The sequence below is a fragment of the Salmo salar genome, chromosome 03, assembly GCF_965601325.2.
Source record: "Salmo salar chromosome 03, fSalSal1, whole genome shotgun sequence".
Lineage (NCBI taxonomy): Eukaryota > Metazoa > Chordata > Actinopteri > Salmoniformes > Salmonidae > Salmo > Salmo salar.
In genome coordinates, this window is record NC_138293.1 from 34,330,915 (window position 1) to 34,346,700 (window position 15,786).

The 15,786-nt window shown below is 44.1% G+C and overlaps 1 protein-coding gene across 5 annotated transcripts in view; it reads left to right on the plus strand.

Annotated features, from left to right (window-relative positions):
- obscnb (obscurin, cytoskeletal calmodulin and titin-interacting RhoGEF b) overlaps positions 1-15,786 on the plus strand; it is a 109,143-nt gene that overhangs the window by 27,908 nt on the left and 65,449 nt on the right. For 4 of the 5 annotated variants that reach the window (XM_082973449.1, XM_082973450.1, XM_082973453.1 and 1 more), the window contains exons 17-31: positions 412-690; positions 782-1,054; positions 1,190-1,456; positions 1,676-1,945; positions 2,506-2,775; positions 6,507-6,776; positions 6,887-6,999; positions 7,133-7,286; positions 12,502-12,663; positions 12,855-12,959; positions 13,784-14,050; positions 14,310-14,579; positions 14,760-15,026; positions 15,128-15,394; positions 15,512-15,778. In XM_082973449.1, coding sequence (XP_082829575.1) covers positions 412-690; positions 782-1,054; positions 1,190-1,456; positions 1,676-1,945; positions 2,506-2,775; positions 6,507-6,776; positions 6,887-6,999; positions 7,133-7,286; positions 12,502-12,663; positions 12,855-12,959; positions 13,784-14,050; positions 14,310-14,579; positions 14,760-15,026; positions 15,128-15,394; positions 15,512-15,778 — 3,501 coding nt within the window. The remainder of the gene's footprint in view (positions 1-411; positions 691-781; positions 1,055-1,189; positions 1,457-1,675; positions 1,946-2,505; positions 2,776-6,506; positions 6,777-6,886; positions 7,000-7,132; positions 7,287-12,501; positions 12,664-12,854; positions 12,960-13,783; positions 14,051-14,309; positions 14,580-14,759; positions 15,027-15,127; positions 15,395-15,511; positions 15,779-15,786) is intronic. The other variant, XM_082973451.1, reaches the window with a different exon arrangement.

The following is a 15,786-nucleotide window of genomic DNA, read 5'->3' on the forward strand; positions in this document are numbered from 1 at the left end:
TGGATGTTTTGCAGCTATTGGATTTACTGTCCATCTATCGTCTGCTATAGGGCTTATAGTGGGAGGGATGGTTGTCCATATGCATGTCTTACAGATATTTATCCAATAAAACTTGTGTTTGACAAAGGTTCTTTCATTTGTTGAGTTGTCTTCCCAAGTTGATGTCTCCTGCAATCTGTGTTGCTGCTCTAGCTTATATTATGTCTGAAAAGTCTGTTTCCATCTTTGTTGCATAGTTTCTTTGTCTCCGTATCATGTTAGAATTGTTGACTCCCGGTGTACGTTCTGTAGTTCATTGTCCCCATGGTCTGTACAGGACAGTAAGGGATGTGTCCTGTGTTTGGTGTTGATACTGTTTGACCCTAAATGAAATATTTCTGCCATTGTGCCCCTCCATGATTGTTCCATCAGAAGCACAACAGGCTGCCTTCACCAACAAGGAGTCTGTACAGAAGGAGGTGAAAGCTACTCTTTCCCAGAAAGCCTCTCTGAGTTGTGAGGTGTCCGACACCAAGACAGAGGTGAAATGGTACAAGGATGGCAAGCTGCTGACTTCCAGTAAGACAGTCTCCATGGAGACAAAGGGCAAGACTCGTCAGCTGGTGATAGAGAAGGTGGAGAAGAAGGATGCTGGAGAGTACACCTGTGAGGTTGGAGCGGAGAAGTTGGCCTTCAAGATAGAGGTGGCAGGTAGGATGTCATTGACTTTCAACAATATTTGTTGTACCCAAATGTCTTTGCTATCACCTCTATATTAACAAGTCTTCTTTTTGGTTTCTAGAATCCTCTGCCAAGTTAAAAAAAACTGCAGTGAAGGATATATGCAGTGTTGAAGCAAGTGAGAAGATTGTTTTGACCACTGAGCTGACTTCGGAGAGTGCCAGTGTTAAGTGGTTCAGGGATGGTGTGGAGTTGAAGGAGAGCTCTAAGTATGACATGAAGAGAGAGGGACATTCTCGTACCCTGATTGTGAAGTCCACTGAAGTCAAAGACAGTGGCACCTACTCTTGCCACACTGCTGACGACAAGCTTGAGTTCAAAGTTCAAGTCAAAGGTTAGTTTGCTTTTCATTCATCAGAACAATTGATTGACGGGCTAGTGTTGTATGTTTCTGTGAGTATAGTCAATACCTATGAAGATCCTACATATTCCATTTAGCTAATGAAATGCTGGCCATGTTTCCCTTCAGATTCACCACTGAAGTTTGTGGTGCAGTTGCAGCCTGTAGCCACAGAGCTGGGTGGTACACTGACCCTGACCTGTGAAATGAATCGAGCCTTAGGGGACGTGCTCTGGCGCCACAACAGCTGTGAGGTCAAACCCGGCGGCAGGTTCTGTGTCAGCACTGATGGTCCCAAGCGGGTCCTTACTGTGACAGGAATGGCAAAAGAGGATGAGGGAGAATACAGCTGTGAATGCAAAGATGATAAGACCTCTGCCAAGGTCTCCACCAAAGGTAGCTGAGGCTTTGTTTTCATTAGATTTACAACTTGGTCACTGACTACTACAACATGAACTGTAGTTACAGACATATACAAGATACAGCATACAGTAGTTACAGACATACAGTCAAACGCACTAGATGTTAAGCCATTTATTTCCATATTAGCACATTTTCTGTGTTTCGGAGTCTAATTATGTCTCCAAATAATCTATTATTTTCTGACCTTTTCAGCACCCAGACTGGTTAAGCTGACTTCCAAGCTGAGCAACGTCGCTGCTGTGGAGGGGAAGGAGGCCATCTTCAAGTGTAGTGTCACCCCAGCTGACGTCAAAGTGAAATGGTTCTGCAACAACGTGCCCATCACTGCTGGGCCCAAATATAAGATTGAGCATGGGGGCACCTGCCACTCCCTCACCATCACCTCAGTCAGTCAGGATAATGCTCAGGAGATCAGCATTGATGCAGAGGGAAAAACCTGCAGTGCTACCCTCCAAGTGCAACGTAAGAACCAACCTCCATTTGCTTTAAAGGTGCACTATGGAGAAATAGCTCCTGTTTGCTAAAATTCGAATAGTTTGCCTAATTTCAGTTTATGTGACCAAAAGAGCAAGTATAGTGTAGAGAATCAATTTACCATCTAAACCGCTTTGAAATATCTTTTCCATAACCAAAAATATAGTATTTTCAGCTGTTTGAAGCTGGTGTACAAAACCAGGAGTAAAAGATGCAAACGCTAAACTTAAGAACAAGAAGCATAGAAACGGAACAGATGTACTGCTTCTTGGTCTTGCTTTCAATGAGAATGACATCTATAATGAACATTTCTATGTGAATTTGGTCAGGTTGCCCAAAAAGTTACATATTGCAGCTTTAACACTTATGATATAAAAAATATGCACATTTCCCATGGATATGCATCTGTTCTGTAAAATCCTCTGATTGTTTTCATTGATTGATATACAATTACAGCCATTGTTTACAAAAATGTAGGAGCCTTCTAAGCAATTTTGCAGTTTTCAGAAAGGAGTTGTAATATCTGTGTTTTCTTTGTGCCCTGACAGTGGAGCCGGTGATGTTCAAGAAGAAGCTGGAGAATGTGATGGCGGTGGAGGATCAGAAGGAGGTGAAGCTGGAGGTAGAGCTGAGTAAGCCCTCTAAAGAGGTCAGGTGGATGAAGAACAGCGTGGTGCTACAGCCTGGAGGTAACATGGTGATCAGGGTGGACGGAGCCAAGCAGACCCTGGTCTTTAAGACTGTGACTACGGCCGACCGTGGCTACTACTCCTGTGAGACCCTGGATGACAAGACCCAGGCCAAACTCACAGTGGATGGTAAGTAAGAATGGTGCGGTAGTTTTATGGTTATGTAGAGTAGCTACAGAAATTATTCACACCCCTTGAGTTTTTCCACATTTTGTTGTGTTACAGCCTGCATTTTAAATGTATTACATTTTGGTCACTGGCCTACACACGATTCCCTATAATGTCAAATGTATTATTTTTTTTTTACAAATTAATTAAAAATGAAAAGCTAAAATATCTTGAGTCAATAAGTATTCAACCCTGTTGTTATGGTAAGCCTAAATAAGTTCAGGAGTAAAAATTTGCTTAAAAAATCACATAAGTTGCATCGACTCACTATGTGTGCAATAGAAGTGTTTAACATGATTTAGATCTGTAGATCACACATACAGTACAGTACAGTTAACTGTATGGTCCCTCAGTCAAACAGTGAATTTCAAACAGATTCAACCACAAAGACCAGGGAGGTTTTCCAAATCTTTGCAAAGGGCACCTATTGGTAGATGGGTAAAACATAAAAAAGCAGACATTGAATATATCTCTTTGAGCATGGTAGAGTTATTATTTACGCTTTGGATGGCGTATCAATACACCCAGTCACTACAAAGATCCAGCCGTCCTTCTTAACTCAGTTACCGGAGAGGAAGGAAACCGCTCAGGGATTTCACCATGAGGCCAATGGTGGCTTAAAACAGTTACAGAGTTTAATGGCTGTGATAGAAAAAAAACTGAGGATGGATCAATATTGTAGTTCCTCCACAATACTAACCTAATTGACAGAGTAAAAAGAAGGAAGCCTGTACAGAATAAAAATATTCCAAAATATGAATCTTGTTTGCAACACGGCACAAAAGTAATAATGCAAAAAATGTGGCAAAGCAATTAACTTTTTGTCCAGAACACAAAGTGTTATGTTTGGGGAAAATCCAACACATCACATTACTGAGTACCACTCTCCATATTTTCAAGCATAGTGGTGGCTGCATCATGTGCTTGTAATCATTAAGGACTGGGGAGTATTTCAGGATAAAAAAGAAACGGAATTGAGCTAACCACAGGCAAAATCCTAAAAAACCTGGTTGAGTCTGCTTTCCACCAGACACTGGGAGATGATTTCACTTTTCAGCAGGACAATAACCTGAAACACAAGGCCAAATCTACACTGGAGTTACTTACCAAGAAGACAGTGAATGTTCCTAAGTGGCCGAGTTACCGTTTTGACTTAACTCTGCTTGAAAATCTATGGCAAGACCTGAAAATGGTTGTCTAGCAATGATCTACAACCAATTTGACAGAGCTTGAAGAATTTTGACAAGAATAATGGTCAAATGTTGCACAATCCAGGTGTGGAACCAGAGTGTGAATTACACCATGACATTGGTGGTGGGGGGCTGAAAATTCGTGACACCTGAAATGGGTCTGAAACTGTCTCGGGGAAAAACGGGATGGTCACCCTAACACATACTGCCAATTTACTAGACTAGGCTACAATGTGTATTACCATGAACTTCAAATAGACCTACCAGTAGCCAGTGACGTAGTGTAAAAAAAAATACAATAATAGGTGAGTAAACTCTGATTGCCGGTCGCGGTGAAAAAAGTCACTCTCCCTATGCTTTTAATGCATTTAATTTTTTAAAAGTTGGGTGAACGGTGTTTACTTGCGTTTAACCTCCACTAGGCCTGCACCACTGCCTGTAGCCTACCCTCTCAGCCAACGCAATTTTATACACATGAACACACGCAGAACAGGTAGCCTACATTCAATATAAAACATGAGTTGAATCATAACATGTTTTACAGCCTAGTTCATGAGTTGTCCATAATTCATGAGTTAATGCTTGGAGTCTTCACAGATCGTGTGACATAAAACACGGCCTTTCTTTCCTTACATTTATGACAGTGTTATTTTTCATTATTTAGCGTTTAACAATTGAAATAGAATATTGATCTTAAACCCTGTACCTATCATGGATCTTGGAGATCTGGGAAAATGCTCTGTAAGTGTAACTATGCCAACGTAACATTTCATTATGTTTCACCGTTAAAACAGTTCCCATGGGGACACAAATCCAAAATAATGTAGGCCTATCCCACTGCAAAATCGAATGCTTCTAAACGAGAGTCAACTATAGGCCTACTGTCATTAACGTATACTTGTTGGATGCGCATTGATGTCTAGCTGTAGGCTAGTTGTCTAGTGATATTGTTGACCATCATCAGGTGATGCAGTAAAGAAAATAATAAGGCTAAATAAATGGTCTACTACTACTGGAGAATGGAGAACACGAGTACCAGCACACACCTGAGAAACAAAGCAATGAGTGCCCTGAACAGCTGAGCTGACTGACAAATCAAACAATGATACATCAACGGATAAAGCTAATGCATTGGAATAAATCCATAGGATATATTTTATCAAGGATGCACGGCAAACAAATGGCGAAAATAAGGAAGTACAAATGAAAATCTATTTCGTAAAGGTGTTCAGCTGAGACTGCCAGCGCTGCCACATATAAATAAATGGTTTAAACCATGACAGAGAGGTGGGGGTGTTCATTTCATTGGAAGGTTTTGTTTTCATGTTTACCACTGTACAACATATTTACCACTGCATTTTAAACAAATAGGAAAATGGTTACATTAGCATTATTTAGAGGCCCCACCCAAAGTCTGACTTTTGTTGCATTTAGAGGAGCTAACGTCTCGTTCAGTCTCGTTTCCCCAGAAAGACTCACAGCTGTAACCTCTGCCAAAGGTGATTCTAACATCACCGGACGTGCTACATTGTCGTGCTGCTGCTCCCGTTTCAATTGTTCTGCCTGTGGCTATTGAACCCTGACCTGTTCACCAGAATTGCTACATTGTCCCAGACCTGCTGTTTTCGACCCTCTCTCTCCCTCTCTCTAGCTCTCCCTCCCTCTCTCTCTCCCACTCTACCGCACCTGCTGTCTCGACCTCTGAATGCTCGGGTATGAAAAGCCAACTGACATTTACTCCTGAGGTGCTGACCTGTTTCACCCTCTACAACCACTGTGATTATTGTTTGACCCTGCTGGTCATCTATGAACGTTTGAACATCTTGAAGAACGATCTGTCCTTAATGGCCATGTACTCTTATAATCTCCACCCGGCACAGCCATAAGAGGACTGGTCACCCCTCAGAACCTGCTTCCTCTCTAGGTTTCTTCCTAGGTTCCTGCCTTTTTAGGGAGTTTTTCCTTGCCACCGTGCTTCTACATCTGCATTGCTTGCTTTTTGGGGTTATAGGTTGGGTATCTGCTGATGTAAAAAAAAAAGGGCTTTATAAATGCATTTGATTTATTAACATGTATTAACTCAGGGGGTTGAATATGTATCTATTAAATACTTAAAAAATAATAATATTTAACAAATTTTAGAATTTTTATTCCACTTTGACATTACAGAGTATTTTAGTAGATTGTTGACAGAAAATGACAATTAAATCCCTTTTAATCCCACAACAAAATGTGGAAAAAGTCTTGATGCGTGAATACTTTGATGGCACTGTATACGGTAATTAGCCCTTATTGAGTATAGTAAGTCAGAGACAGTATTCTCTAATATTACATGCAGTTTTGTTTGAACATTTGATCCCCACCCAGATACTCAAACTATTTATATCTACAGTTTCAGTGCCAAGAAGAGATGTACAGGACACTTACTGATGATGCAGTGTAACCTATAATTTTATGCATATTCCAACACACCTAAACATTCCCTCTGTCTGTGTTTCACAGTGAAGAAGATTGAGGTGGTGAACGGCCTGCTGCCGGAGGTCAAGGCCCATGAGAAGGAGACAGTGACCCTTGAGGTGGAGCTCAGCCAGGCTGACGTGGAGGGCTCCTGGACCAGGGACAGCATCAAGCTCAAGGCAGGGTCCAACTGCCGCATCACAGCCCTGGGAAAGAAGCACGCCCTCACACTATCCCAAATCAAGATGGAGGACGCAGGAACAATTGCCTTCCAAGCAGAGGGGGTCAAAACTTCTGCCAAACTCATTGTTACAGGTAGGTATATCCATTTTCGACGAACAGTAAACTATTAATCGAGTTGAGTGCTAATTGAGGTGGCAGCTGTTATTTGAAGGTTGTGCTTATTGGTGTTGGGGTTTTTATAGAACCTGCGGCTATGATCTCTAAACCCATGGAGGATGTCAAAGCCCCAGAGAAGGAGAAGGCTACGCTTGAGTGTGAGGTGTCCAGAACTAATGCTGAGGTCAAGTGGTTCAAGGTGAGAAAACATATTCCAGTAAATCATGGAACTGTAGTCATGAAAAGTGAGAAAGTGTTCAATGTCAGCAATTTTATTTGCATAATTGTGTATACAATTAAATCATTTTTACTAAAATACCACTGTTTCTTAGGGTGACATGGAACTAAAACCAGGAAAGAACTTTCGCATCCACTCCCAGGGCCGGACACGCAGCCTGCTAATCCACAAATGTTCCAAAGAGGATGAGGGCACATACGTCTGCCAAACGTCTGATGACAACACATCAGCTAAACTCACTATTCATGGTATGATTCCCCACATGTTATTCATATGGTACAATACACTGTATATTATGCAATCCAATGATACTGATTGTGTAATAAAATCAAATTATTTTATAGGCTTGTCAATGATAGTTGTACTTTGTTGTACAGGTAGTTAAAAATAGTGCGTGTCTCACTTTGAAATAACAGACCTCCTTCTTACCAGATACGCTGGGGTCCGATCTTATTGACAGACTCGATAAAGATGAGCAAAATTGACTGTATAAAAGAAAAGTTCAAATATTAAGCTATATTGTAGCTAAAAAAAAAATTGAAATTATATTAATTTATACGAATACAATTGCTCAGAGAATTAGATTTCGTTTAACAAGTGATTAAAACAAATCTCAAAAAGGTGGGGGTCAAAATTATTGACACCCCTTTTTTCAATAACTGTCAATACCTCACCTTGCGAGGATAACGGCACGGAAGTTCTCAAAATTGTTTTATGAGAACACATTGACAAGGATCTTAGAAACATTCCTCCATACAGAATCCTTCCAAAAAAAGGATATCAAGGATCTGGAAGGATTTTGTACGTAGGAATGGTCTACGATCCCTTACAATTGAGAAATAATGTGACTAAACTGAATACAAAGAGGAACACACTATACTATAAAACAAAGACAATTGATATAAAAAATGAAATTTTGGACAAAAAGGCAAACTCCACTCCGTCATTCATTGAATTAGATGGCTCATTCACCACAAAACCCACTGATATTACCAACTACTTGTAACGGCTGTCTATGGAAGAAGTGGACCAAAATGCGGCGGAGTTAGGGTTCGTCATATTTAATGTCACGAACACTATGCATTTACAAAAACAACAAAAACTGACAGCCAACACAGTCCTGTCAGGTGCAACCACATTGACAAGCACAATTACCCACGAAACACAAAGGAAACGTAGGCAACTTGTGTGACTCCCAATCAACCACAACCCTCTACAGCTGTGCTTGATTGGAAGTCACACGGCCAAAATCAATGAAACAATAAAAAACACACTCCCTTCTGCCACGTCCTGACCCAACTACACCCTCTACTGGTCAGGACGTGACAGTACCCCCCCCTCAAGGTGCAGACCCCGGGATGCACCTAAAAAAAGAACACACAAGAAAATCCCCAACAAAAACGAACACCTAAACAATAAGGGAGGGAAGGGAGGGTGGCTGCCGTCACCGACGGCACTATGCTACACCCTCCCTCCCCAACCCACCTATCCTGGAGGTGGCTCAGGTGCAGGACGTGGACCTCGCTCCACCTTCGGCGTCGCCCACTTTGGTGGCGCCGATAGCTGCGCCGGGCAGACGGGCCACTCGGGCTGACCCTGGCAGACAGACCACTCGGGCTGGGCCGGAGGACTGGAGGGCCACTCGGGCTGGGCCGGAGGGCAGGAGGGCCCCTCGGGCTGGGCCGGAGAGCAGGAGGGCCCCTCGGGCTGGGCCGGAGAGCAGGAGGGCCCCTCGGGCTGGGCCGGAGAGCAGGAGGGCCCCTCGGGCTGGGCCGGAGGGCAGGAGGGCTGTGCCGGAGGGCAGGAGGGCTGTGCCGGAGGGCAGGAGGGCCACTCGGGCTGGGCCGGAGGACAGGCAGGGCACCCTGGCAGATCCTGGCAGGCGGGCACCTCTGGCAGCTCTGGGCAGTCTGGCCACTCCGGGCAGTCTGGCCACTCCGGCAGTTCAGGGCAGTCTGGCGACTGTTGACTGGCGGGCAGCTCTGACGACTGTTGACTGGCGGGCAGCTCTGACGACTGTTGACTGGCGGGCAGCTCTGACGACTGTTGACTGGCGGGCAGCTCTGACGACTGTTGACTGGCGGGCAGCTCTGGTGACTGTGGCAGTTCCGGGCAGTCTGGCCACTCTGGCAGTTCCGGCTCAGGATTCACCAGGCTGGGGAGACATAACGGAGACCTGGCTCTGGGCGCAGGCCCTGGACTCACCAGTCTGGGAAGACCCGCTGGAGGCCTGGTTTGAGGAGGTGGCACAGGAGAGACCAGGGTGGAGAGACCCACTGGAGGACTGGTCTGTGGAGGAGACACGGGCTTGACCAGGATAGGGAGACCCATTGCAGTAGTGGTCCGTGGAGGAGGCACGGGCTTGACCAAGATAGGGAGACCCACTGGAGGACTGGTCTGTGGAGGAGACACGGGCTTGACCAGGATAGGGAGACCCATTGGAGTACTGGTCCGTGGAGGAGACACGGGCTTGACCAGGATAGGAAGACATGCAGGAGGCTTGGTTCTGGGCGTAGGCACAGGACGTGCAGGGCTGGGAAGACATACAGGAGGCCTGTTTCTGGGCGCAGGCACAGTCTTTACCAGACAACCAGCACGCACCTCAGGACGAGTATGGAGAGCTGCCTCAAGTGACATCATTCCCACGACACGCTCATTAGGGCGAATGCCGTACTTAATGCACCATACTAGCAGCTCTCTCATCTCTCTCTCTCCTAATTTCCCCATTAATCCCGTCACAGTCTCTGTCTCATATCCCTCGCTCACCTCCAATGTTATCCCGACTGGCTCTGGTTCCGACCTCAGCTCCACCGACTGTCCCGTGTGCCCCCCCAAAAAAAAATCTTGGGGCTGCCTCTCGCGCTCGTTGCGCTCTCTCTCCTCGTAATAGCGCCTCTCCGCTCTCGCCGCTTCAATCTCCCACTGCGGGAGGCGATACTCCCCAGCCTGAGTCCATGGTCCCTCTCCGTCCAGGATCTGTTCCCAAGTCCATTGGTCCATAACGCTATACTCCTGCTGCTCCTTCCTCTTCCGCCGCTTGGTCCGGGTTTGGTGGGTAATTCTGTAACGGCTGTCTATGGAAGAAGTGGACCAAAATGCGACGGAGTTAGGGTTCGTCATATTTAATGTCACGAACACTATGCATTTACAAAAACAACAAAAACTGACAGCCAACACAGTCCTGTCAGGTGCAACCACATTGACAAGCACAATTACCCACGAAACACAAAGGAAACGTAGGCAACTTATGTGTGACTCCCAATCAACCACAACCCTCTACAGCTGTGTTTGATTGGAAGTCACACGGCCAAAATCAATGAAACAATAAAAAACACACACTCCCTTCTGTCACGTCCTGACCCAACTACACCCTCTACTGGTCAGGACGTGACACTACTTTAATGATTTTTCTATTGGCAAGTTTAGCAAACTTAGGCATGGCATGCCAGCAACAAACGTTGACACTACACATCCAAGTATAACTGACCAAATTATGAGTTCTGTAAAGTGAGTGTGGAAGAGGTGAAAAAATATTGTCTATCAACAATGACAATCCATCGGGGTCTGACAACGTGGATGGAAAATGACTGAGGATGATAGAGTACGATATTGCCACTCCTATTTGCCATATCTTCAATCAAAGACTGATAGAAAGTGTGTGCCCTCAGTCCTGGAGGGAAGCAAAAGTCATTCCGCTACCCAAGAATAGTAAAGCCCTCTTTACTGGCTCAAATAGCCAACCAATCACCCTTAGTAAGCTTTTGGAAAACATTGTGTTTGACCACATATACTGCTATTTTACAGTAAACAGATTGACAACAGACTTTCAGCATGCTTGTATGGAAGGACGTTCAACAAGCATAGCATTTACACAAATGACCGATGATTGGCTGAGAGAAATTGATGATAAAACGATTGTGGGAGCTGTTTTGTTAGACTTAAGTGCAGCTTTTGACATTATCGATCATAGCCTGCTACTGGAAAAACGTATGTGCTATATTGTGGATAAAGAGTTATCTGTCAGATAGTGTTCTTTAATGGAAGCCTTTCCAACATAATCCAGGTAGAATCAGGAATTCCCCAGGGCAGCTGTCTAGGCCCCTTACTTTTTTAAATCTTTACTAATGACATGCCACTAGCTTTGAGTAAATGTGGATGACTCAACACTATACACGTCAGCTCCTACAGCGACTGAAATTGAGCAAGTTGAGGTGTCTAAATTGCTTGGAGTAACCCTGTATTGTAAACTGTCATGGTCAAAACATGTTGATACAACAGTAGCTAAGATGGGGAGAAGTCTGTCCATAATAAAGCGTTACTCTGCCTTCTTAACAACACTATCAACAAGGCCATAGTTTTGTCGCACCTGGCACCTGCCACAGAGGGACCTCGGAAAATTACAATTGGCTCAGAACAGGGCAGCACTGCTGGCCCTTAAATGTACACGGAGATCTAACATTTAATAATATGCATGTCAATCTCTCATGGCTCAAAGTGGAGGAGAGATTGACTTCGTCACTACTTGTTTTTGTAAGACAAGTAGTAAGACAAGCTGTTGACAAGCTGAATGCACCGAGCTGTCTGTTTAAACTACTACCACATAGCTCGGACACCCATGCATACCCCCCATGACATGTCACCAAAGGTCTCATCACAATCCTCAAGTCCAGAACAGACTATGGGAGGCACACAGTACTACATAACACAATGACTACATGGAACTCTATTCCACATCAGGTAACTGATGCAAGCAGTAGAATCAGATTAAAAAAACAGATAAAAATACGCCTTATGGAACAGCGGAGACTGTGAAGAGACACACACACACAGGTACAGACACACTCATATGCACACACACGCTAGCACACTCACTCTACACACACTTACAGTATATTGTAATATAGGTGTATTGTGGTATTATACATTTTGTATTGTAGATATGAATAATGTTATATGATGTACTGTTTAATCTTTTGTTTTATGTGTGATATAAGTGCCTTAATGTGTTTGGACCCCAGGAAGAGTAGCTGCTGCCTTGACAGCAGCTAATTGGGATCCATAATAAATACAAATACAATGTGTTCTTCAACTCATAAAAAGGCTCAGTGCTATTATCCTTGCAAGGTGAGGTATTGAAAACACGTGTCAATAATTTTGACCCCTACCTTTTGCAAAAAAAGTATATTACTTGTTAAACAAATTCTCTTTGTCTGAGCAATTGTATTAGTATAAAATAATATAATTTCCCCAATTTTTTCAGCCTACAATATAGCACAGTATTTTAATTATTTATTTTATACAGTCATTCTTGCTAATCTTTATCAAGGGTGTGAATCATTTCAGACCCCGCTATACATAGCTAAAAATCAATGTAAAATAACGGCCATATTCCATTCAGCATTAGATGTGTTGAAGACTTTCTAATGTCTCTTTTTATTGTCTCTTGTGCTTCTCGCTCCACAGCCCGAGACATTAAAATAGTGAAGAAGCTTGAGGACGTGGAGGTGATGGAGAAGGAGAGCGCTTCGTTCTTCTGTGAGATCTCTCACGATGAAGTGGACTGCCAGTGGTTCAAAGGTGACACCAAACTCAAAGTCGGTGACAACATCAAGATGAGACAAGAGGGTGAGGAGAATACACACATTTGCCATACTTTCCAAATACATGTTTAGATGTCCATATTTGTGATAAACACTCATACATTTTAGTAATACACCATTTTTTAATTATTATCATTGATCAATTAGGACAAATTTACTATTTCAGTGTTTTAACATTCAGTACTGTTCTTATAAGTTGCCTTCTTTCAATTAAAGGTAAAATCTATGTGCTGCTGTTTAAGTCGGTGACCCCAGAAGACATTGCTGAGATTAAATTCACAGCTGAAAAGGCCTCTTCAACAGCCAAACTGACAGTGAAAGGTAAAGTCTATTTCCAGCATGCTTTACCTATAGCATGGTATTTACGGCATGATATGCTAAGCAACATAGGATATAATAACATATTCAGGTCAGCACATCACAATATACTGTACATAACAAATTCAAAGAATTCACTAGCACTCATTAAATATGCCAATGGTGAATGCAGTTCTCTATCCATAACTCAAATCTGAAAAATATTATGTCAACTGATCCAGATCCAGCCTGTCCTCTGTGTCTTTAGACATATTTTCCTGAGGTTTATTTTGGTTCAGCAGCCAAACGTCTGTGGGGATGATACTGCATTGGCCTCTTTCAGACTGGAATATTGGTGTTTTGTATCCCTGGCCAGAGGGCTACATCCTTAACAATTTGTAGTGGTTTCTCTGGGAATCCATGGTGCTGTCTTTCTTTGACGTATGGCTGCTATACATCCTCTGGGAACCTGAACCACAGAATCTCGATCCTAGGGTGACCTGACTACCCTCGGGAACTTTCTCTCGTGTTGTTTATGGCGATCCGTCTGTGCCAGGCCAGGAATGAGAAGGTCATGCAGTGGCTATCTGAGCCCCTCAGGATGTTGGAGTTGATGGAAGACAGCACATGATAAATCACTGTTCCTTGGGAGAGCCTGTGGATGTGAATTGCACAGGGAGATGTGGAGTTGTTTTCTTTGGCGTACTGACCCCTGTTGAGTCCTTTCTGTTCCCTGTCTTAGTTTAGTGCTACTTACTGCTTTGATGTATGATAGTGTTCTGATATGTTTCTGTGGTACTGCTAAGTATGGCTTCCTTGTATTGATACGGTTGTTATTGTTACTGTAGAGCTCCCTGTCCAGTTTGTGAAGAAGCTCAGGGATAAGTTAGCCTTGTATACACACCGTGGGTTCTTGGAATGCCAAGTGTCCCGGGCCAGCGCCAAGGTCACGTGGTACAAGAACAAGAAGGAGATCAAGCCCAGCAAGAAGCACGAGATCAGCAGTGAGGGTATATACCGCAAACTCACCATAAACGACGTGGGCTCGGATGATGAGGATATTTACACCTGTGACGCCATCGATGACAAGACATCCTGTAAACTTCTTGTGGAAGGTAACAGGAGGAAATCCAGGACATTGTCTATTGTAAACATGTATTCATTTTCTATGAAGTGTATTTTTTAAAAGTATGATGTGGCTTCATAAAAATATACTTCCGAATCTCTTTTAGCACATATCAATACTTTAGGACACAGGACTACCAGTCAATGAGTGAATGGAAATAGCACTCTTAACAGATCCCTAAAGAGTGTAATTAAGAGTGATTTTACCTCAAGTATGACCTAAACCCTCTGTATCTGTGGTCCCTCTAGAGCAGGCCATCAGCATCGTACGGGAGCTAAGTGCCGTGGAAGTGACCGAGCCCTTTGCCGCCTTCTTCGAGGTGGAGATCAACATCGACTCAGTCAAGCCCCCCAAGTGGACCCTGAATGGTGTGGCCGTGCAGGAGAGCATTGACGTGGAGATGGAGAAGGAGGGCTCCATGCACCGCCTCACCTTCAAGAAGACCAAGGCCTCCATGACAGGACCTGTCCAGTTCATGGCTGGCAAGAGCAAGTCTGTGGCCCAGCTTACTATCAAAGGTCAGAGGCTTCTCCATACACAGAACATGGAACCAAATGGTTATGTCAGACTACCATGTTCTCAGTGGGTATAGCTGGTTGAAATTACGTTATCATAACCGGATTAAAGTGGGTTAGGAGCATGCTATATGACTTGCCTATGATCAGAGTTGTTTGTTCTTCTTATTCTCTCAACTACAGAGCGTCCTCTTGAGGTGGTAGAGCCCATTAAAGATGTGACAGTCAAGGAGAAGGGCTCAGCCACTCTGAGCTGCAAGTTCTCCGCCGCACCCAAAGAGGTGAGCTGGTTCAAAGGGCAAACCCTCCTGGATGCTTCAGACAAGTACAGCCTGAAACAGGACGCTGTGAGGGCTCAGCTGACCATCCAGAAGCTGACTGGGGAAGACACTGGGGAGTACAGCTGTCAGTCGGCTGCTGCCAAGACCAAAGCCACTCTCACTGTAGAGGGTATGTTTTGTATCAGATTTCGGTGTTGATTTGACTTCAATGCTGATTGCTTTGCTGAGCGTTGATGGTTCAAATGAGATGTGTTCTGTGGGTTATTGCAGTTCGGAAAGTGGAGATCACCAAACACCTGGTGGACACAGAGGTGGATGAGGACAGTGATGCAGTGTTCACCTGTGAGATCAACTACACTGATGAGGAGGTGCAATGGCTACTCAATGAAAAAGCACTCTTCTCCAACGAGGTCAACACCATCACACACGTGGGCAAAGTGCACATGCTCACACTCAAGAATCTGGCACCTGAGGATGGGGGCACCATCATTTTTAAGGTCAGGGAAATCAAGGAGGTTGTGACCCTAAAAGTCAAAGGTAAGGACTCATGAGCTAATTTGGTCCAAGTGAAAATATTGTAGTGTAGAAGTGGGACTAAAGAATATGTTAAACATCTTTGACTGGTGCTTGTGATCTCCATTTGCATTCATCCAGAGAAGCGTGCAGTGTTCCTCAAGTCTCTAGATGACGTGGTGGGAGAGGTGAAAGGTATGATCACCCTGGCTTGTGAGGTCTCCAAGCCCAGGGTCTCCCCCACCTGGAGGAAAGATGGTACGATCCTGACCACTGGCTCTAAGTATGAGGTCCTGCACACAGGCAAGTCCCTGGGTGTGATCATCAAGGATGTTACCAAGGAAGACGCAGGGGAGTACAGCTGCGACCTGGGAACTGAGCTTTCCAAGTCAAAGGTCACTGTGAGAGGTGTGTAT